Source organism: Hibiscus syriacus, unplaced genomic scaffold (assembly GCF_006381635.1).
Source record: "Hibiscus syriacus cultivar Baekdansim isolate YM2019G1 unplaced genomic scaffold, ASM638163v2 tig00008576_pilon, whole genome shotgun sequence".
Lineage (NCBI taxonomy): Eukaryota > Viridiplantae > Streptophyta > Magnoliopsida > Malvales > Malvaceae > Hibiscus > Hibiscus syriacus.
This window is the reverse complement of record NW_024062167.1, coordinates 64,430-88,569: the sequence shown is the minus strand read 5'-3', so window position 1 is coordinate 88,569 and position 24,140 is coordinate 64,430. Positions and strand designations below refer to the sequence as shown.

General features: G+C 35.2%; 2 protein-coding genes across 2 annotated transcripts; one reads left to right on the top strand and one right to left on the bottom strand.

Moving 5' to 3' along the window:
* Nucleotides 1-6,276: 6,276 nt before the first annotated feature.
* LOC120202318 (BTB/POZ domain-containing protein POB1-like) lies at nucleotides 6,277-7,613 on the top strand. The gene is made up of 2 exons (XM_039202757.1): nucleotides 6,277-6,536; nucleotides 7,355-7,613. The coding sequence occupies exons 1-2, from the start codon at nucleotides 6,359-6,361 to the stop codon at nucleotides 7,474-7,476; spliced, it is 300 nt and encodes a 99-aa protein (XP_039058688.1). The 5' UTR covers nucleotides 6,277-6,358; the 3' UTR covers nucleotides 7,477-7,613.
* Nucleotides 7,614-12,436: 4,823 nt separating this feature from the next.
* Nucleotides 12,437-13,433, bottom strand: LOC120202322. Its single transcript, XM_039202762.1, has 2 exons — nucleotides 13,053-13,433; nucleotides 12,437-12,994 (listed from the first exon to the last, which is right to left on the bottom strand). The coding sequence occupies exons 1-2, from the start codon at nucleotides 13,431-13,433 to the stop codon at nucleotides 12,437-12,439; spliced, it is 939 nt and encodes a 312-aa protein (XP_039058693.1).
* Nucleotides 13,434-24,140: the final 10,707 nt, after the last annotated feature.

The window sequence follows — 24,140 nt, the reverse complement described above, 5'->3', positions numbered from 1 at the left end:
TATAGTACATATGTATAATGGCGTTTGTATAAAAACGCCAATAAAGTACAATTCTATAGCGGTGTTTGTATAAAAATGCCACTAAATTACGAGTCTTTAGCGGCGTTTGTATAAAAACACCACTAAAGTACTACTCTTTTGCGGCGTTTGTTGAAAAAACGCCACTATCGATGAACCTATTACGGTGTTTTTATAAAAACGCTGCTAAAGTTACCATTTTGTGGTGTTTGCTATGTAAACGCCGCTATATGTTTAAAATTAATGGCGTTTACTCCTAAAACGCCGCTAAAAACGCCGCTAAAAACGCCGCTGTAGAACAATTTTACTGTAGTGTTTTCCTATCTAATTTACAACCTCCATAATCCGCATCGGAGAAGGCATGCAAGCTAAAGTTAGAGTATCAAGAATACCAAAGTCCTATACTAGGAGTGTCACTAAGGTATCTAAAGATTCTCTTAATAGCTTGTAAATGAGATACCTTAGGACATGATTAAAATCTAGCACATAAAAAAACACTAAACATAATGTTCGGTCTACTTGTGGTAAGATAAAGTAATGATCTAATCATAGACCTATATAGCTTAATATCGACACACTTACCTTCATCATCCTTTTCAATCTTTGTAGATGATCTCATAGGAGTGACTTGGGGTTTCCATCCTCCAATCCAAACTTCTTGAGCATATCTTTGATGTACTTTGATCGATTGATAAGGATGCCATCTTTCTTTTTCTTGATTTGGAGTCCCAAGAAAAATGAGAGCTCCCTCATCATGCTCATCTCAAGCTCACCTTGCATTAACTTAACAAATTCTTGGCAAAGATTATTATTAGTAGATCCAAAAATAATGTCATCGACATAAACTTTTACTACTAACAAATCCTTACCTTTTATTTTTTATAAATAAAGTAGTGTCAACCTTCCCTTTTGAAAAATATTTTTCAACAAGGAACTTTGACAACCTTTCATACCAAACTCTAGGAGCTTGTTTTAAACCATACAAATCTTTTGTCAATTTAAAAACATGATTTGGAAATTTTGAATCCTCAAAATTGGGAGGTTGTTCAACATACACTTCTTCTTTTATAAAACCATTTAGAAAAACACTTTTAACATCCATTTGATATAAAGTAAAACCATTAAAGCATACAAATGCTAATAACATCCTAATTTCCTCCATCTTAACTATGGAAGCATAAGTTTCATCAAAATCTATTCCTTCTTATTCAGAATACCCTTGAGCAACAAGTCTAGACTTGTTCCTCACTATGTTACCACTTTCATATAATTTATTCATAAACACCCATTTTGTACCTATAGTATATTTTTCACTAGGCCTTTCAATTAATATCCATACTTGACTCCCCTCAAATTGATTTAATTCATCTTGTATAGCCAATATCCAAGATCCATCTTTTAATCTTTTGTGATATTTTTAGGCTCTAAGCATGAGATATATGCGACAAAATTGCAAATATTTCTAAGAGAAAATATAGTAGTTACCCCTTTGGGTGGATCACCCAAAACTCACCATCATTAACATAGTTGTACTCCCTTGGGCATGTTATTTTTCTTTCCCCTTGAATAGGCTCTTCAAGAGCATCTTGTGTTTGTTCTTGCATATTTCTACCCATGGTTTCCATTTGCAGGAGGCTCGTGATATCTTGGATTATAATAAAGGTTTTATTGTTAAGTATGTTTCTAGAACTTGTAACACTATGGCACATACCTTAGCATATTGGGCCCTTATTTAGGGGCATTCTATGTTTTTCAACTCGGTTTGTCCTGAGATAATTACTGCCAGTGTATCAATCGATCTTTTTCCTTCTTATAGCAGTTCCTTGGGCACTTTTTTCCCTTATAGGATTTTGAAGGAGTTTTTAATAAGGCCCAATTTATATATATATATATATATATATAATTTCTTTTAGTTCAGATCGAAACCCATTAAAGATCGAAGTGAAACATATTTTAAGGGCCATTTTGGCATACCTTTTGAAAACTGACTTTTAAAAGTGTGGTAAAAACGAACTTTTAAAATTGTTGTATGAAAGTGCAGTTTAAAATTTAATTGTTTGGGATTGCTCTTAAAATGAGTTTGAAAAGATAAAATGTTCATTATAAACATTATGTTGTAAATAAAAAATATAGCATTTAAATTATATTTACACTTATATATGAATCATATCAATTTAAACTGTAATAAATTCAAAAAATTTATTATTATATATGAATTATATCAATTTAAACTATAAAAATGAAAATATATTCTATATAACTCACTATTAATATTTTACTATATAAATTAGAAATTATAATTATTTTTAAATAATTAATATAAATTATTAAAAGTAATAAATTATTTTTTAGAGATGTTTGTATTATATTATTAAAATAAATGTAAATACATAATTGAGTGAAGCCTTTGCTAAAATTATAATTTGCTTCCAAACGAAAAGTTGAAAATTAAAAAGCTAAAAATTCTAGGTTTGAAACCACCATTCCCACCATAATTGTTTTCCATTTTTTACATATTTGACATTGATTTTACAATTAAAACAGGCCTTTTAACTAAAAGTATTTTTAAAAACTTTACCAAACACACTCTAGCATATAAATGTTTAGGTAAACTATTTTTTCACTCAACTTTACCTGTTTTGGTCTTTAATTTTAGGGTGAACTATACAAATGATCACTAAAATTTGAGTATGTTTTTATTTTTCCTATTCAACTTTCAAAATTTACAAATTGGTTACTATTGTTATCGATTTATAAAAAAATGATAACTCGACATTAACTGTCGTTAGCTTGGGTGACGGAAAGTTGTGCTATACCGTTAAATGCTTACCTGGCCCATTGACTGGTTATTTGTTCCGTTGACCAGTTCCTAATATCTACGCTTGGGTATATTCTTCTTTAGAACTCACTCTTCACTTTCTCCTTTTTCCTTAGTTGCATTCATCTTCCGTCTTAGTTTTAGATCAAAAAACATGTTCTTATTTGCGTCTAGCTATGAACCATATGGATGACAAAGGAACCCCCGTTTTAAGTACCCGATATATCCCCGACATGGAGATGGTTCGGGTACGTACCGGAGACCTACCATGATGGCGAGGTATGATTGAATGATCTCGAGGATGTTTGATGCTTATCTAGGGATGTTTTGGGATGATATGTGACTATCACATGAGTCTCCATGGGTAATTTTGACATTTTTCATTAAAAATTTAAAAACAAATCTCACACAAAACGTAATTTTGGCAGGTTCTCCTCAATTCCCTTTTTCTATAGTCTTTCTCAAAAACATTCTCTTCTTAATATCGTTGACAAACGTCATAATTGTCAAATAAATAATTCTTTTTCTCAGATAAATAAGCTATAAATGTAATATAGAGAAGAAAGGGTCGATCCGCATGGACTTAGAACATTCCAATGTCGATTTGAATTGATCTTTAACCAAGAAATCTGTAAGAGGAAAATAAAATGGGGTTTAGCAGAATAAATTGAAAATAACAAAGCAATAAAGAAAGAACAAAAATAAATAATTGAAAGTAATTATGATAAGAGATAGCATCTAGCTTCGCTTCGCCTCAATTCGTCTTGATCACAGAAAGATATTTTACTTCGGATTATTGTCTGTTACAGTCTACAAGGCCCAACCCTTGTAACTTACTCTTCTCTCCGGTGAACTAATTTCCCAAAGTCAATCATTGGAATTTATTCATTGTTTGGATTAACAACGGCTATCAACGTTAACACCAATGTAACTTTGAGTGCTGAAAAAGCCCGTGCTCAAATTATCGTGTCTTAATAAGATCCCGATCTTGATTTCTGAGAGGTCGATTGCTAATCCAATTTTGTAGAAAATCAAGTAAGATATATGAAGGTATGAAGTGCTTTTCAATTCTCACAAAATGGATTGAGTCGTCACTTAGCTATCGGCTAAATGAAAAATTAGCTAAGCTTGATAGAAATCATACTTAGCATGTAAAAGAAAGTAAAGAAAATAAAAAAATATGAAGAAGAAAATAATCTTTAAAAAATATCCCAAGCAAATAAAAGCTGAAAGCAGTACATGTTTTTCAAGCTTTACCCTAAGGTATTTATAGCTTGAGATATCCTAAAGAAAATAAAATTCCTAAAGATAATTCTAAAAGCATTCAAATACTTAAATCCTAAACAATAGCAAACTAGAATCCTAAATAATTAAATAATAAATATCAAATATTTAAATTCAATTACAATTCTTAAACCTTAAAGATTTTTCATCAGTCTGTCCTTCCTTTTTTATTCTGTTGACTGGGTCGTCTTCGAGAAGTCATCACTAACTGGACTGTAGATTCTGCCACATCAGTATCATCATGCCCAAAGTCATGCCCATGTGTCCAGCCTTGATTCCTGAAAATAAAAAAACTACAGAACTTACCATTTAAACGTTGTTTTTTGGAAAATAGAGTCCTACGCAAATCGAACATAAATAGCCCAAATTAGTAACATTAAAGAGATAACATGGAGTAATTAGTAACAAAATAGAACACTCATCAATCGTCTCTCACTTTCATTACCAGAAACTTTTTTTCCCTTCCAAAATCCAAATTCGTGCTGGTGAGGGTCTCCACGGTTCAGTTCGCTATGGGTCTCCACGGTTCATGTTTTGATGGTAAGCATATCCTATTAATTCAAATTCGATGCTGCATCTACATTTAAATTTTATAGTCGGGTTAAGCTCGATAAAGCTCTTGCCACTTCTAAATCCTTTCATTCTCTCGACATAGTTGGTGATAGGCTCAATCGATATGCCAAACTCTTGTTAGTACATCTCCCACTCCACCCTAATCTTCCCAATATTCTTTTAATTATTTTTGGCCAAATTTGTGTTAGTTCAACTTGACATTTATGACTAAAATCGAGATAACCCAAATCTTATATTTTTTTAATTAGAGCCAAGAATTTTGAAAATTATTTTAGATTTTCTATACAATTTCAGTTTTTCGTTTTACTTTGAATTTGGCTTATAAACATAGTCTAGGCTTATTTTATATGTCAGTTAGACGTCTAATAGAATGCCTAAAACAAAAACATAACGTCGCCTGAGATATTCGAGCTCTATCGGGAATGCCCCATGTACTTAGCAGGCACACGCCTTAACCACTCAAACTAAGCGAATGGCTTTTTGATAGGCATGAATAGGATGATGTTGATTAAATTGATTCAACCAATTCAATTTTTTGTGTTCAAACTTTTAACTTTTTACCAATTCGATTTTCACTCCATATACATTCAAATTTCATTATTGTATTTTGGAAAATGAAACTTGATAAAAATGGAATTTTATTGTATATTTTCATCTAGATTAAACTTAATAAAATTTCATAGTTGAATCTTTTCTTTTCTTTTTTTGTAATTCTATAAGTAGATATATTTGCTTTCAAGTTCTAGCTTTCCAAGTGTTTAATTCCATTAGATTGATACATGATCTTTGAACTCAATTGATTTTTTTTGTTTAATGTAAACAAATCAATTTAGTTTAAATATGACATCTAAAGGTGGTAGTGGGACTAGAAATACTAGTGGGAGTGAGTCAATTTCGTTATCCCAAAATGAGAATTTATCTCTATCGTAGGATTATGTGACAGAGATAGAAAAGCCAGAGACTATTAGAGTAACTTGGAATTTCTGATGTAATATTTGTGGTGAAACTCGTAATGAAAGCTATACTATGATAAAAGTACATTTGCTTCAAATTTCAGGTGAATGATTTGCAATTTGCAAAAGAGTAACTAAAAGTTAAAAACTTGAAATGGTATGGTTGGTAGAGAAGTGGGAGAAGAAACAGAAACTAAGAGCAACTAGAGAAGTTTCTTTGCCCAGTCAATCTCAAGATGGAGTTGACACTATAGCAAAATGGGTTTATAGTAGCATTTTTAGCGCGTTTGTTTAAAGAACGCCGCTAAATACTCGTACTTTAGTGGTATTTTTATATAAACACCGCTAAAGATTATATTTTAGTGGCGTTTTTATACAAACGTGGCTAAACACTCATACTTTAGTGACATTTTTATACGACTCGTATTTTAATGGTGTTTTTATATAAACACCGTTATAGACTCTTATTTTTGTGGCGTTTGTATACAAACATCACTAAAAACACGTACTTTAATTATATTTTTATAAAAAACCGCTATAGACTCATATTTTAGTGACATTTTTATTCCTGCCGTTTACCTAAACCCAGTTCTTTTGTTCAGATACGTGTTTTCTTATCTTGTATTTTTAGTTCCTTTCTTTAAAGATAAAAGGGGGAGTAAAAAAATAAGAGGGTTTAAGTTTAGGGTTTGTAACAAGAGATATAAACGAGATGGACTCCGATTACACGCGTGGTGCCTCCATCTCTGGCTGTGATTTTGGATTCGCTTTCAATGATAGTAAATTCTCTGGACCCTCCGACTGCGCTCCCGACGGTGAGGGTTGCACTAGCTTCACCGATTGGGCCAGCCGTCGCAAGAGGCGCCTAGAGGATATCAAGAAGGAAAATGGTTTGCTTATGTTTCCCCTTGATTCTTTCTGTCTAAATGTTCCTTGTTGCTTCTGTTTGGCTAGTTGAGTAAATAAAGAAAACATTTAAGAAAGACAATAAATTGCAGTTTACTTCGAGACTAAGCGATTCTTTGTGAACCTAAGTTTAGAGAGTGAATAAAAATGAAAGTTAGGGCTATACTAGTTCTGGGAAATTGGAAGTTTTGGAGGAAAGATTTATCAAGATTCAGGGATAGGGAATTCGAAGGGTTGGGTTTCAATTATCTTGTTCATACTATTTTGTGTCTCACTTGATTTTATCCAGATTCAGTGTTCCATGCATATTCATGGTTAATCTTTGGAACTTTATGTCTTGTACATGGAGGAAGTTTTTTTTATATTGTAGGCTAGTTTTCAACCCTTTTTCCATTTACTGCTTATATTTGTTTTTATGCTTAAAACTCTGGGAAATTTCACTTGAACATGGTTACTACGTGATAAGCACTTATATTTGTTTTTATATTCGTTTCCTAAACGAATTACCAAGAATAGCTTTTTGATTATCTCAGTGTTTTTTTATAGCATTTTCTGTTTCGATTACAAAGATGTTACCATATTAGGATCCTAGAATTTTAGAACTGCCATAATAGATAAGCACTTCAAATAATTGAACTGCCATAATAGAATATTAAATATTTATACTAAAGCTTCAAAGTAACATTCTCCTTCCTGTTAACCAGAGTTAAAAGAATTCATAATTTTAGAACCTAGCACATATGCAACAAATTACGTCAATAAAAATTACCTGAATATTCAACCGCTTACTTGAGTCTTGTAGATTACAGCATGTGTGTTGTTTGGCCTTTTTCTCTAACTCCATGGCTCGTTTCTTCTCTGGATGCTCACGCAGCTTCAGGTATTTTTAGCTTCTGTCAATTCTATTTGCAAAGGCTCCACTAATCTGCCGACAGCTTCTTGATCAGACAATGCTTTGTCATAGAATAAAATGATATTGAATATGGACCTCTCTAAACATCTGTCCTGCATACACCCTTCCCACTTAATTCCATTTTCCCTGCCAAGTTCATAGTCAGTTTAATTCTCATGTCTTGAATTCGGTGTTCAAATTTTGGGTTTATTTGTTACGACCAATTGTGACTGGAATTGATAGTTCTTCCCATCAAAGGGAGATTGAAACCTTTTAGCTCATTAAAGGGATACTGAAACCTTAGGACTCATTAAAGAGAGATCCAAATCTCTTTAGGGCTTTTGATAGAAATTCTGCATAGGGTTTAGTTATTTCATATGACCCTTTAAATATGGAGCAGTCTTATTACATAAATAGAAAACCTATTCTAAAAGGGAAGTATATCAACTGAAATAAAAAAAAATAGTCAATAAACTTAAGGAAATAAATAAAAGTGTAATCTAAGTCTAAATTAAAGAACCCAAATTTAAAATTGTTCTTGAATTTGATTTTGATTTCCACCTAGGACCTTGTCTCTCCTTCATGCAATATTCCTCCAGTTTGGCTTTTAAGGTTTCAACCTGTGCAGAAGTATCCCTTTTGCACAAGCTAGAAGTCAGTGCTTTTGCTTTGCTTTCACACAGAAGACACACTAGTAATTAAAAATAGTTTCCAATACATATGCTTTAAAAGTTGAGACTAGGAACTACTTTAGCTGTACTTTACTACTGGGATAGGAACTTGTAGTCGCTCGTTCTTCCTTATTAAGTGTGCCAGCTCATTATGAAGAATAATTAAAATGTTGTGACATGTTCAGAATTCAGTTTTAGTTTGCTCAACTAGTTCTCTTTTTTTTTGACATCTCTCTTACTCTCTCCCTGTGGTTTGAAGCACTTTGTTTATGTTGGATTTGAAGCTTCTGAATAATAATCATTTGGTCCATTCCTGGCCTGATTGTCCATGGAACTCTTTTTTTAAATAAAAAATAAATATATTCGTTGCTTTGATGGTGACCAATTATGTTTCAGATAAAGCTCAGAGTACTTTTGTCACATATTGAGCAACTTCGTATCAATTATTGGGGCGTCACATCTGTGAAGCTACAGTCAGTATTGCCTTCTGGTTTGCAATCTCCACGTGTAAAGGATGTTGTGGATGAGAATTACCAACCTGTAGAGGCATCTGGTGTTGGAAGGAGCTGGGTGCGGAGCATGTTTAGTAGGGATTCAACATTAAGAACAAACTTATTTTGTCGTGTTCGTAAATAGGCTTCTGATGGTGCAGCATGTATATCTTTTGTTAGCATTAGATACCTAGAGTGTTCTATATTGAGGAAATGGACCAAATGTTTTCATGGCTATTTATGTTTTAATTGATCAGCGAATGAGAATGCACGCAAAAAAGATTTGCCTGCTGCTGGGCTGAAGAGAACACAAACCAATGTTCGCATATTGAGGGGTCATAGTGGTGCTGTTACTGCTTTGCATTATGTAACAAGAAGAGAGGTGTGAGATCCTGTGGGTGATCCTGAGGATGCTAGTTTCTGTATTAGTGGAGACTTTCAAAATCAACTTCAAGCTTGAAAGAATGTAATTCCGTGTTTTTTTTATTACCAGAGGAGTTCAATATATATACAGTCATTAGTAGATGCAATCCTAACAATTAGGCTATAATTTAGTAATTAGGCTATAATTTAGGCAACTAAATATATAACAGTAAATACAAAATATTTGGAGAATATTTTGTAGTCTATCACTCCCCCGCAGTCGAAACGGGAGGATCTCGAACGTTAAGACTGGTCCGAAAATCGTCAAACAATATAAGGGGCAACCCCTTCGTGAAAATATCCGCAATCTAGTACCTAGATGGCACATGACGAACACGAACCTCACCCCGCACAACTTTTTCTCGAACAAAATGAATATCCATTTCAATGTGCTTCGTACGCTGGTGTTGAATGGGATTTCCAGAAAGATATATAATACTCACATTGTCGCAGTAAACCATTGTTGCTTAACGGATGAGACAATTGAGTTCGAGAAGAAGATTACAAAGCCAACAAGATTCCGAGACAACGTTGGCAACTTCCCTGTATTCTGCCTCGGCACTTGATAGGGAAAGCGTAGGCTGACGTTTGGACGACCATGAGATCAAACTGTCACCTAAAAAGACACAATACCCGGAGGTGGATCGTCGAGTATCGGGACAACCTCCCCAATCCGCATCCGTTTAAGAGACAAGATCAGTAATGGAGGAAGGAAAAATATGTAAACCAAGATGAAGAGTACCTTGGATATACCGGATGATACGCTTGAGAGCGTTCATATGTTCATCCCGAGGGTCATGCATATGGAGACAAATTTGTTGAACTGCATAGGAAATATCCGGCCGCGTAAATGTGAGATATTGCAGGGCACCCGCAAGGCTGCGGTACTGCGTTGGATCAGCATATTGTGCACCGCTGGTGGCACTTACCTTCGGCTTAGTATCAACTGGAGTGATTGGGCTTACAAGAATGCATGCCTGCTCGATCAATGATGTCCTCAGCGTATTTTTGTTGTGATAAAAACAACCCACCCTTGTGTCGAGTCACACTGATGCCGAGAAAATAGTTCAAGAAACCCAAATCCTTCATAGCAAACTCAGAGTTGAGATGAGCCATTATAGACTTGCGGAGATGCTCAGAATACGCCGTCAAAATAATGTCATCAACATAAAGCAATAGGTATGCCATATCCGACCCGTGTTTGTAAAGAAATAAGGAAGTATCTGATTTACTGTTAGAGAAACCAATGGAAGAAACAAAATCAGCAAACCTCTTGTACCACGCCCGAGGGGCTTGTTTGAGCCCATAGAGAGATTTACGCAGTAAACATACATAATCAGGATGCACTTGATCTCGAAATCCCATAGGATGATGCATATAAACCGTTTCCTTGAGGTCACCATGCAAAAAAGCATTGCTTACATCTAACTGATGAATCGACCATTGTTTCGACAGGGCAAGACTAAGCACAGTACGAATTATTACTGGCTTCACTACCGGACTGAAAGTCTCTCCACAATCAATACCAACACACTGAGTTTTACCATCACCTACAAGACGGGCCTTATGCCTCTAAAATGAACCATTAGACTTTATTTTATGAGTAAAAATCCACATAGAACGAATGACATTAACTCCAAGAGGGTGGAGTACCAAATCCCACGTCTTATTTTTAATAAGAGCATCATAATCGTCAGTCATAGCCAACTTCCAATTCGGGTCACGAAGTGCAGCCATAGGGTTACGGGGGAGAGGAGATCTCGTAACCGTGATAGTGTGGGCCTCGGATGGGTCAAATATAGTTTTTGGCTTAAAGATACCATGTTGGTTGCGGGTGACAAGGCGTTCGAATCGATTAGGGGGCGGTTTGGGCCGAATTGGTGAGGATTTTGGAGGAGATGGGACTGCGAACTGTCTGCTCATAGATGAGTGAGAGGCTGGAGAAGACATGACTGGCTGTAGGAGAAGAAAGTGGAGGTTGTTGTGGTTGGTTTTAATGAAGAAGATATGGCGACACGCCATCATTCAAAAAATCATAATCACATGTACTAGGTTGATGGACTTTGGCAAAAGGGAAGATAGTTTTATCAAATTGTACATGCTGGCGGATTATGATTTTATTGTTGGATAAATCAAAACACTTATAGCCTCGATGATTATCGGGATAACCCAAGAAAACACAGGGAGTGGATCGAGCTTGTAATTTGTGAATAGTCGTGGATGAAATAAGAGGATAACACAAGCACCCGAAAACCCGAATGTGAGAATAAGAGGGAACCCGGTGGTATAAAATTTGTAGAGGAGACGCATCGGCTAGTAGTGTACTGGAAGAATATTCAAAAGATGGGTTGCCATATGAAGCTCATGATGCCAAAAAGAGTGTGGAAAAGAGGCATGAAACAATAGTGTGCAGATGATATTATTAAGGGATCTTATTTTTTGTTTGGGCTTTCCGTTTTGTGAGGAGGTATAAGGGCAGGAGAAACGAAAAGAAATGCCACGGGACTCATAGAATTTCCAAAAAGAGGCATTATCAAACTCTCCCCCATTATCACATTGTATGGTTTTGATATCTCGTTCAAACTGGGTCCGAATATGAGCTTGAAATTTAGTAAAAATGGAGAATACTTGTGATTTATTAGCAATGGGAAAAGTCTACAAGAATTTCGAATAATCATCCAAAAAAAGCACATAATAACGGTGTCCCGAAGAACTCAAAATTGGAGAGGTCCAAAGATCACTATGAATAATATCAAAAGGCATGCAAGTTTGAGAAGTTGAAAGAATAAAAGACAATCGAATATGTTTTCCCAGTACACAAGATTGACAAGTAGTAGACTTAGATGGACTATTACAAGTAATCAGTTTATTTTGCTGAAGAATAGATAAAATGGAGTCGCCCGGGTGACCTAAACGGTCATGCCAAAGCGTTGAAGCAAGCAAGGCAGTAGGAGAGGAGGCTGGATGCGGCCTGGTGGGAGTGATTGGGTAGAGAGATTTGGTACTATCACATCTCATTAGACGTCTCCCCGTTTGTAAATCATGCACGGAAAACCCACAAGGATCAAACACCACTGACACATTATTATCAGTTGTAAATTTCTGAATAGACACTACATTTTTAATAAGATTCGGAGTATGCAAGACATGTTTGAGAGACAAAGGTAGGTTCGGGGAAGGTAATAAGGTATGACTGTAACCACGAATTGGAATTAACTGACCACTACCAACAGTAACACCATTATCTTTGCTCATATTAACATAAGACGAGAGATTACCTTGTGTTGATGTCATATTAGACGTCGCCCATTATCCATATACTAGTTTGGATCCGGTTGAGAGAGAGACATGGTGTGCATGGCGGACTCAATATCCATTAGAGCCCACTGGGATGTTGTAGCATAGGCTTACTGTTGCTGGGGTCGTGCTCCTAGAATACCAGGCTGTCGTGGTCCAACTTGCCTACCCCAAGGTTGAGTCGGATATGGACAAGGAGGTATGGCCCAAGTTGGTTGCATCCATGTCCACCAAGGAGGCATAGCCCATGGTGGTTGCATCGGACCCTGCTGACCATCGCCAAAGTTTGGACCACCTCCACAGTTGCCACCACGTCCAGCACCCGACGTCTGAACTCCACTACTAGTAGGTTTACGATTTTTGTTGTTGTTGCGGTGCTTGTTTTGTTTCCCACGTGCGCGACCTGGAGAATGATGATTAGAAATCTCATCAGTGTCATGATTAGTCACCATCATTGCATCATCAGCCGTCGCCTCCTTCATATTGGTTTCTTCTAAGGCCAACATCGATCGAACTTCATAAAAAGGATGTAGTACCTTTTTGTGGCGAATAACAGAAGCAACTCCCTTGTAAGCCGGTGTGAGACCACCCACCATGCGAAGAACAAGATGATTGTTTGAAACTGGAGCACCAATATTCTTGAGTTGGTCGGAAAGTGTTTTAAGGTACTGGCAATATGCAGAAATCCTTCAAGTAGGTGTTGTTAAACTCGTGTTCCAAGGAAACGGCACGAGAGTTCTCATTATCCTGAAACAAATCGCGAAGACAATTCCATAGAGTCATGGCAGAAATATCGGCTTCAATAACGACATTCAAGAGATCTGTCAAAATCGTGGAATAAATCCTCTGAACGACAGCAGCATCCAACGTATCCCACAGCTCTTGTTCTTCCTGACTAAGGGTGGCTGGCTCTGTGGCCTTCCCGTCCTTAGATTTCGGTGGGATAATATGATGAAGAACCTTGTGAGAACGACAATGGACCTTGAATAACTCCGCCCAATTTGTATACTGGACCTTCTCCATCTCAAGAGTGATGGGAACATGTGTCTTGATGTTAGAAACAACAAGAGCAGGGTGAAAGGATGAGGAAGATAATGTGGGAGCCATGTCAGACGGAAAGACAGAAGACATAGAATAAGAGGAAGAGAAAAAAATAAGGTTGCGAAGCTAGAATAGATCAACCGTAGCTAATACCTTGAAGGAATGTAATTCCGTGCCTTTTTCATTACCACAGGGGTTCAATATATACACAGTCATTAGTAGATATAATCCTAACAATTAGGCTATAATTTAGTAATTAGGCTATAATTTAGTAATTAGGTTATAATTTAGGCAACTAAATATACAACAGTAAATACAAAATATTTGGAGAATATTTTGTAGTCTATTAAAGCTATGATGCATATGATACGATAAAATCAACCCCAGAGTCCACCATCGTATGTGTTATTATTTTTTATTCTAGTTAACAATGTTGAACTACATTTATATTTTACGTTAATGTAAACTTTGATTTATTATTATAGATTTCAAGTTTGTTGTTATGGATGTCAAGTTTATTAGATAATGCTACAAGTTAAAGTTGGGTAACAAAAGAGTAGAAAACATCATTTGAAAAATTAGTTTTAATTCGTGGCGTTTGTATAAAAAAAGCCACTCAATACATAGTCAATACTGGCATTTTTTAAAAACGCCATTAAAGTTCTAGATATTTTGCAGCATTTATACAGAAAATGTCACTATATACGTAGTCAATAACGTCATTTTACATTTACAAACACCACTATATGACATAACATTTAGCGACGTTTTTTTGGAACAAACGACACTATATGTCAGAATATTTAGCGGCATTTATAAAAAAACGCCGCTAAATATCATTACCTTTAGTGGCATTTGTCAATGACAAGTGTCGCTTTTTTGCGGTGTTTGTTTCAGTGTCGCTTTTTGCGTCGTTTGTTTTTGTGCCACAAAGGTTTTTAGCCGCGCTTAAAAACACCTCTATATGACTAAAAACACGCTGCTAAAAACGTATTTTGTTGTAGTAGAGATTAATTCTTCTCATAAGAAGAGAAAACCTAGCTTGTCACCTCTTGCTAGATAATTCGATATGAATGCTAGGGCACAATTAGATAAAAATTACAAGAATGTTCTATATGGATAGTTTGCCTTTTAATCATGTTAGAAATCCTCATTATCATAAGCTTTCACTTTTACTACAACTCACAATATACTTGGTTATGTTCCCCCTAGTTATAATAAATTATGAACCACATTGCTCCAACAAGAAAAAAATAATGTTGAGAAACTCTTGCATCCGATTAAAGTAACATGGCAAGAAAAAAGGGGTTAACTATTGTATGTAACGATTGGAGTGATTCAACAAGAAAACCTCCCATTAATTTCATGGCTACTTCTAGAAATGGGTCTATGTTTCTTAAATATGTGAATTGTTTTGGTAAGTCAAAGATAAGTTTTTCATTGGCAATTGTAAGATGGGGTACAATAAATGTGGGTCATCAAAATGTGGTGCAGGAAATTATTGACACTGCAACTAATTGTAAGAGGGCAAAAGAGATTATTGAGAGCATGTATCCTCATATTTATTGAACAACATGTGTTGTCCATACACTTAATCTTACCTTGAAAAACATTTGTTTGGAAAAAAATATAAGGAAAATGAGGAAACATATGCCTTGTGCAATTGTATTACTGAAATTCATGGGGATGCCATATAAATCAAGAATTTCATCATGAAACATAACATGAGATTGGTAATCTTCCAAATATTTAGTCCTCTTAAGTTATTTTCAGTTGTCGATACTCGTTTTGCTTCGATCATTGTGATGTTTAAGAGGTTTAAACTTATCAAGTAGGGGAATTCAAATAATGGTCATAAGTGATGAATGAAATTCTTATAGAGAATACGGCATGGGAAAAAGTAAACTTTATGAAGGAAAAGCTTTTGAGTGATGATTGGTGGGATGTATCTGATTTACTACGAAGTATTGACTTTATTTATGACTTTTTACATCTATTTATATTTAAAAATATATATATGTCGTACCCTTACTATCCCCTTACCTTGTAATTTTAGAAAATTTTGTTTCCCTTCCCTTTCCCGTATTCGTCCCTGTATCAATATCAATACCACATAGGTTTCTAGTTACCCATAAATTAAAGAGGCCATAAAAGTAAGAGAAGAAACAAGCTTGGGTTCGTTAGAAAATTTGTAAATTAATTAGCCCTTTCCCTTGTTGTTGAAATACTTTAAAGGTTTATTGAATATGAGCATGAGAGAGATGACAGATTAACAAAGGCTCAAAGGAAATTCATATGTTTAGATGTACAAGGATGACACCCTTATATAGCTAATAACACACTCATAAAACGTGAATGACCATGCAACAAACCCTAACAACTCTAGTGATAGCACATTAGATTCTTCTAACAAACTACTGCCAGCTCAGCAAAGCTATTATTGCTAACATCTCTTTTCTTCATGGTCTAACATTCTCCCGACTTCTTTATTCTCTAACGTCGTCTCAACAGCTACCTTTGTCTGAAGCCAACAAAAATTGCTTTAGAGAGTGACTTGTTTCCTGGTTGTTACATAGTTAACAAGTAGCACTCCATCAGCCACCTTTTGTCTAACGAAGTGAACATCCAGCTCCACATGCTTGGATCTTCTATGAAGAACTGGGTTTGCACTAATAGCGACAATGCTGATGTTATCACGCCAAATTATGGGTTTAGCATGACATGAAACGCCAAGGTCATGTAGAAGAGTTTTCAACCACGTGACTTCAGATGCAGCATCCGAAACACTACGGTATTCGGCCTTTGTGGTAGATTAGGAAATTGATTTTTGTTTCTTGGAACTTCATGAAACAATATTCCGGTCTAAGTACACGCAGTAACCAGTAATCAAGCCCTTGTCATCCATGCTTCTAGCCCAATCTGCACCCACGAAAGTGTAATACGAAGATGTTCCTCTAATGCTTGAAACAACATCCCATGATGCAGTTTGCCATTCAAATATCGTAGAATTTCCTTAACAGCCATCCAATGCTGCTAATAGGGTTGTTGCATGTACTGAGCAACCCTATTCACATAAAGCCTATGTCTGGACAAGTGTGACTGAAATACAAGACCGCCCCAACTATACTCCGATACATTTGAGGATCTTCAATATGTCTTCCTCCGTCCTGAGTGAGTTTGGCAAATGTAACCATTCGGGTTAGTGCGGCTATAGCCCCATACATATTTGTTTTGATAAGCAGCTCCTTGATGAAATTACGTTGCCGAAGTAAGATTTACCATTTTTACGCTCAACCTTCATCCCCAAGAAGTAGTTTACTTCACCAAGATCCTTAGGAGAAAAATACTGCCCCAAAAACTAAATAATAGCGTTGGCATCTTCATCAAACTTTCCTGTAATTACTATGTCATCAACATAAATGGATGCATCTCCAGCACCTTTAACAAACAAGGAAGCATCAGCAGCAGCCCTTCTAAACACATCATCAACAAAAAACTGGCGAAGCTCCGTGTACCACACCCTTGGAGCATGCCTCAAGCCATACAACACATTTCGAAGTTTAAAAACCAGCAATGAACCATCCGAAGCAACTTGTTCGAAGCCAGATGGCTGAACTATGAAAACCTCCTCATTTAGAACACCATTTAAAAATGTATTATTAATGTCTATTTGTCGTAACGTCCATTCTCTAGAGATTACCAAGGCAATAACAACATTCACAAATATCAGTACAGGGTTTTGGGAAAACCCTTCGCCACTAAGCGAGCTTCAACCAGGCAATGAAACCATCAGAGTTCTTTTTGACGCGAAATAGCCACTTATATGCAACGATTGATCGATCACTCGGTAATGAAACTAGCTCCCATGTATTATTTTTTATCAAGACATTGTGTTCTTCTAGCACAGTAGTTGTCTAGTGAGGATCGACCAAGGCTTGTTGAATTGTATTTGGTTCGATAGCATCCAAACCATCATGGAAACTCTTGTTGACATGAAATACCTTGTGTTTAAAAACCCCATCTTACTTCTGGTTATCATATGGTGATGGTTTGTGTTTATCACAGATGGTGGATCAACATGCTCATGACTAGAATCAGACCCCTCGTTATTGCTTGGTGTATTTGAACAATGAGGTACAACACCTGTAGCACTGGATTCATATCCTCGTGAGGCAAATATGCAAGTTTCCCTTTAATATTATAGCAAGGATGTGTGTGTTGTTATGAGGCCATGTCGGAGAAGATAGGACCCAAACCAATTGCAGTCGGTGGCTAGGATCTCGACAAACTAGTTGTTCCACATACACGATCAACGCATGGAATTATGTGAAGAGGCACCCTTGGTTGCCGACTTGAAGGGGAAATATTTGGCAGAAACTTTTCATATGCAAATGGAAAAATATGTTCACCAAACACTACATTTTGTAAGATAAAGATACGACCATTGGATGCCATGCATTTATAGTCATGGTCTGGGATTTAAATAGCGGTTCGCAACCATAATAGCGCCTACGAAATAACTGTAGCAGTACCCTCCAATATCGTTATTGTATGACCGCGATATCCACAAACCCCGCAATAGCTCCAACTATGTCCGCAATAGTGCAATAGCTCCAGCTATGTCCTTAATCGCGACAAACGCGATCGCAACAGCTATTTCAATCCCTGGTCATTGTGTTGCATACTATAACCAAGGAAGACACAGGGTTGTGACTAAAATGCCATTTTGTACGATTGAAAAGATCGAGTATGAGGGTAGCATCGACATCCAAAAACACTCAAATGCGTAAGGACGAGGTGGTTTGCCATGTAGATGCTGAAATAGAGAGACCCCGTTCAATACTTTGGTAGGTAGTCTATTGATAATATACACCGTCGTTACCACAAAAAAATGACCAAAACCGAAACGGTAAGGCTGCACGAGGTTATGCTAGCGTTCTACAATTCCATTTTGTTGGGAGTGGTGGGGATAAGTTGTGGGATGTTGAATTCCTTCTTTAAGCAGCACGAGAGAAAGACTTCGGTACTCACCATCCCAATCGCTTTGAACAACCTTGATAACAGTCTCATATTGCGTTTGCACCATCTTGTAAAACAAGTGAAATGCTCCAACAGCTTGGTCCTTAGACTTAAGTAAATAGAGCCACGTGTGTCTTATGTAAGCATTCACAAATACAATATAGTATCAATAATCACTCGATGCAATGTGAGACGGTCCCCAAAGATTCGTAAAAACAAGTTCAAACAACATAGGGTATAAAGTTTAAGGAGCAACGAATGGTAAAAGATGGCTCTTACGCATTTGATAGGATTGACAAACACCCAACCTTGTTTTATTTAACGACTTTGGTAAAACAATATTACAACTTATCATCATCCCATTTTATCTGGGTGGTGATATTATGAGTGGGTTATTTTTAAATAAAGTATATAGTTTTAATGTGACTTTTAAATAATAAAAATATGTTTTGTATACTTTTAATGTGTTGGCATGCTAGTATAATAGCATAATTTTAATTAGCATAATACATATAACACATATTAAGTGTATAATATATTAACATATTGTTTTGGTATACATAGTATATGATATATAGTTTTATCTTATGTGATTTTTATAAATAATATAGTATAATTTTCATAAATAAAACTAGTATACAGTTTTGATTTTCATATTACATGGTTTATATTAACGCATGAACTTGATTATCATATTATATGATTTTACTTATACATGGTTTACTATATAAAATAAATAGTACTGTGTCCAATAATAAATAGTGATATCCATTCTATATTAGCACAAACCCAATTTAAAAATAAATAAGTCCATTCACATGTATATATGATGCATTTAAAAAAAAACTCAATACAAAAATAAATACAAATCCAATTTTAATATCCATTACTTTTGAAAAAACCTAGCCCATTACCAGCCCATCACTTTGTTAAAAATTTGAAAACATAGATACTTTACTCATGTGCTGCCGCCACTTTTGTCCACTGGGTGGGAGAAAAGACTTTTGATTTAATTTGAAGAGTCGATGCATTAAATGGTTGGGTCCTTTGCATATGACATTTCAAGTTTCTAGAATTTGGCAACTTGACAATCCATGCTAAGGAAACACAAATTAATGAGAACCGTTGATGAAGATCGGATCCAAAGGCTAAGGAGATGTCATGTCATTGCCGGAGTTGTTGGAGGTCTCGTCGGCGCATTGATGCCATCACTGGTGCGTGTACTTCACGCGCCAGTCGTTTTGCTCATTCGATCATTGTTCATTATTTCCTCCGTCCACCGTGTATCATTTTTCACCGGAAAATGCAGAAAATACCAAAATTATAAAAATCAGTTTTTTTAAATGAAGGTTCCAGAGAATGTTAGTTTCAACAGAATCAGTTACAATAGGAACACGAACGAGAAGCTTTAGATCTAACAGATTCAAGGTGCATGGGATCAATATAAATAACATTAATTATCACAAGAGGGGGAAGTGCATGGAAATCATTATCCATTGTTAACAAAAAATCATATGAAAATCGGAGGAAAGTACCATTTTTCATATTCGAAGGAGAACGAAGAGAGGGTGAGATAGTGTTACCGAGCTTTCATCGGAGTTACTGTCACCGCCGTGAAAACCATCGCTGCCGCAATCGTGAGTCACCGAAATTTTCAAGCTCAGCCGAAATTTCATCTTGAAGATGAGCGTTGTTATAATGTGGTGTTCTTTTTTTTTACATTTGATTCGTATAGGAGATTAGTTTCGAATTTGGAAAGGTTTTAATGGATGAACATGTTCGAGTTCATGAAAATATAGAGAGTTTGATCAATAAAATCTTTTTTTGGGAATGTGTTGCTATTGTTTTCGAATCAAAGTAAAGATTTTTGTTTGTAAAGAAAGGAAAAGAAAGCGATAATGAAAGAGCATGGCGCAGGAAGGAAACATGTTTCACAAAAAAAGGTTTCACGCGTGTTAGGCTTAGGGTTTTGTGTTTTCCTATAATTGTTTGGCTAATTAAAAATTAGGTCATTAAAGAGTTCCAATTGTTTTTCCTTCCTTTTAATTTGGTCACTGCATGTATTAAATGTTTTCCTGAATTTTCAATTAATGCAATTCAGTCCCGATTTTAATTCCATTTGTTGTAATTTTTATTAAATGTGTTTAGTTATTAGATATGATTGCTAACTTTAAAATATATATTTTAGTCACCGATTAAACCTTTAAATAGATCCTTTAGATTTTAATTTCTATTAGATTAGTTACTAACTAGAATTAACCATTAAAACCCTTAAAGTTTTAGACATTTACATTTAGTCACTCTATAGAACTTGACTCTTAATTATGTCCTTTAAATTTTAGAATTCTTTTAATTTAGTACTTAACTTTAACTTAAGTTTAGAATTACACTTTAGGTTTAGAACTTCATTAATTAAGTCATTAGATTAGATTTATAAATTAGATCAAAGAACTTAAGATTAGGTTCTTTAGTATTAATCACTAAATTTATAATCATTTTGATCATTCTAAGTCTAATTACTTCTAATTTAGTCCAAACACTTTTAAAATTTTTAGAAACTCATTATAAGCACATAATTGAGATTAATTTAAAATATTTGTTTGTTTTCTAATATTGAAAAGAGCACTCCAAAAAAACTGGACATTCAATTTTAATATTAGTAAATAAATAAATATTTTTAGTGATCGCTTAAAATTAAATTAGGTCTCATTAATTAATGAATAAACATCAACTAATCCTTCCTCAATGACCCGATTCATTGTTTAATGCCTAGTTTTTTAGGGTCTTTATTATTTGTTTTCTTTTTAGAAAACTTTTAAATGACATTCTTTTAAATATTTTTAATTAAATTATAAGAAATGATTCCCTTAAAATAATTGGGGAATCACTTTCTTCGCTAATTAAAAATAAATAAATTGTCATATTTCCCCCTAATTTTCTAAAAGATGCAGAATATGTCAATATTATTTTAATTAAAACATAAGAAATGATTCCCTTAATATAACTAGTAAGTTATTTTCTTCATTAATTAGAAGTAATAATAGACTTTTTTAGATTTTTTTTTTAAATTTCTTATAAACCGAACAATTTTCTATATATTCCGGTTAAAACATAAGAAATAATTGTCTTAACATAATTAGGGAGTTACTTTCTTCTTTAATTGGAAATAAATAATAATAATAATAATAATATTTTTCCTAAAATTCCTTTTAAAATATATTTGAGAATTAAAGGATTATAAATTCAAATTCTTAAATTTGTAATAATAAGGACAACAATATAATTGAGGGTACCGATTATGGGCATTATGGGGGTGTTAATCCTTCCTCGAGTGTAATGGACTCTCGGACCCATAATCTCTTAAAATGTAAACCACTCGTGTCTTTTTAAACTTTTTATTAAAATTATATAAAAGGATGATTTTCTGGATATTCTGCCTACTTAATCCCAAAGGTCGATGGCGATTTTAACCTTTTTCAAATGTTTTAATTTTTGTCAAATACACGACTCCCAAATCATGAGAGCTTGGCGACTCTGTTGGGGATCGAACCTATAATATTTGGTTTCTCAATGAGTCAGGCCGTAAAAACAATTATACTTTGTCCCTAATTAAATTTAAGAATTATTTTTAATATTAATTTTTTATTAAGTTTAGATTTTCTCTTATCTTTCTTTTATTTATTCATAAATAGGTGTACTAATGTTTGATTTGAGCGATTTCCATATTTTTAAATTTCTTCTGAGATTGTGTGATATTTGGTTATCTTCTTTGGTTTCGTCATTTAAAGGTTTTAGATTTTCTCCTAACACACTTCACATGCATTTCATGACATGCGCTCTATAGCCGAGTTGTCCCTTATTAAGTGGGGGGTTAAAGTGACATATTCATGAAAATTTATTCTCTGTGTTAGACTTAGCGACTAGCCTTCTGGGTCTACAGTACCTATGGTTTTGTGGGAATTTATTCCTCGTGTTAGAAATAGGGAAGTGCAACCCCTCAAAATCAAACTTGATCCTCAAACATGTAATAGATCCACCGGATTCGAAACTCTGTCGAAATTTCCCTAAGTATCTGAATAAGCATACAAAGGAGAAATCATCTCTACCTTTTCTTTTTAATTTTGTTTCTTAATTTACATGCGAACTGGATATCACGAGGACTAGGACTTATTGTTATTACTATTGTTATTATTATTGTTTATTTCTCCCTAGCGACCTGTTTATTTATTTTATTGGTTATTTCTATCGTTTGCATAGCACCATCATTAAACATTGGTATTCAATCTTTGGTTAACAATTACTTTTGGAAAACTTGAAGTAAATAGAAATAAAGAAAACAAGTCAGATGACCCCTATCTCAAAAGTACGTTAGTGGTTGAAGGCTTTACAGTGCCAGGAGGGAGATAATTTGCCTATTGGTTAAGTTTCGGTTATGTCTTCTTACACTACTATTTCCCTAAACCTATATAACATCTCCAATCTTCGAGAGATTTGTAGAATTTGGGACCAGACTTGAAGTAAAAATTTTATCAGTATTACGGAGATATTGCTTACCTGCTCTTTGTTGAGGTGGAAAACGATATGTTAAGGGCTTTGATCCAATTATGGAATCTGGGGTATGTTTTCTTTAATTGTAATGGGGAGAACATGATTCACACTATTGAAGAGTACACCGCCTGGCTACGTGTCGAGAAGGTTCCAGAGACCAAGGTTTATGTTAGGTCCCTCAAGACTCAATCGTTCAAGGAAAAATTGGCCAAAATTCCTAAAGTCCATGAGGATTGGGTATCCACTCAAGTCAAGCACACAAGTGAATGAGAGGGCTTCTCTTGGATCAATCTCAATTCATTTAGATGTTATGGCCTTGGGGATTTACGGGTGCTGTGGACTCAGGAGCTAAATGTAGAGAAGTAGTGAATCCAACAGTTAGTGGCTGAGAACAACAACCAACAAATGATGATCGAAGATTTGGAGACTGACGAGACGAGCAATAATACGGCTAAAGAGGATGATCCTCAGATTCAAGCCTAAAGAGTGATTTGTAAAAAGAGAAAAATAGGTTGGTTGAGATAGAGGACAATAGAGCTATTTTGGTGGCCAACTTTGAGGCTGAGCTAAATCACCTGCTCACCGAGCTAGAGATTTTTGGGAAGAGGCTCGAGCAATTTGAGGTCGAGAAGAAAATATAGGAGCTGGAAAGAAAGCATAGGGATATTGTGCTCGAGGTCCGTCAGGAGATCACTCAAGACTACATCCAGACGTATCGCAATCGAACTAATCAGGTTGTAGGATTGGAACGAAAGTTGCGAGAAGAGGAGACCCAAGGTGAGAAGCATATGACTCGGTATCAAGCAAGGAATATCGAGTTCCTTTGATACATCACATAATTAGAGTAATCCCTATTCTATCTAGCACCCAAAGAAGGCATGGGGTTCTTAATGAGTTGGTCAACTCACTAAAGAGTTGGTGTTATTATTTTGGAGAAGATTTACGAATTTGCCAAGAACAGATGACCGCCTTAGAACATGAATTTTAGCATGCAAATTAGGGGTGGTGAAATACAATCGACACATATGAGGATCGAATTGTAATAATGAGTAATCTGGTTTTCGAGGCGCTGATATAGATGGGTGAAGTAGCTCAATATCTAAGAGAGTTGGCCATCAGAGCTAAAGTTGTCGATTCATGCTTCGACCCGATCTCGAAAGGTAGTAAAAGGGTACTTACGTTAGTAGGAGAGATCGTGGATCTGAG

Bases quoted from the DNA above. Each gene is read 5' to 3' on its own strand.
- LOC120202318 (XM_039202757.1), top strand. From the start codon at position 6,359: ATGGACTCCGATTACACGCGTGGTGCCTCCATCTCTGGCTGTGATTTT. The intron at 6,537-7,354 runs GTTTGCTTATGT...TGAGTCTTGTAG, and splicing joins GGATATCAAGAAGGAAAATG to ATTACAGCATGTGTGTTGTT.
- LOC120202322 (XM_039202762.1), bottom strand. From the start codon at position 13,433: ATGGCTCCCACATTATCTTCCTCATCCTTTCACCCTGCTCTTGTTGTT. The intron at 12,995-13,052 runs GTTTCCTTGGAA...GCATATTGCCAG, and splicing joins ATAATGAGAACTCTCGTGCC to TACCTTAAAACACTTTCCGA.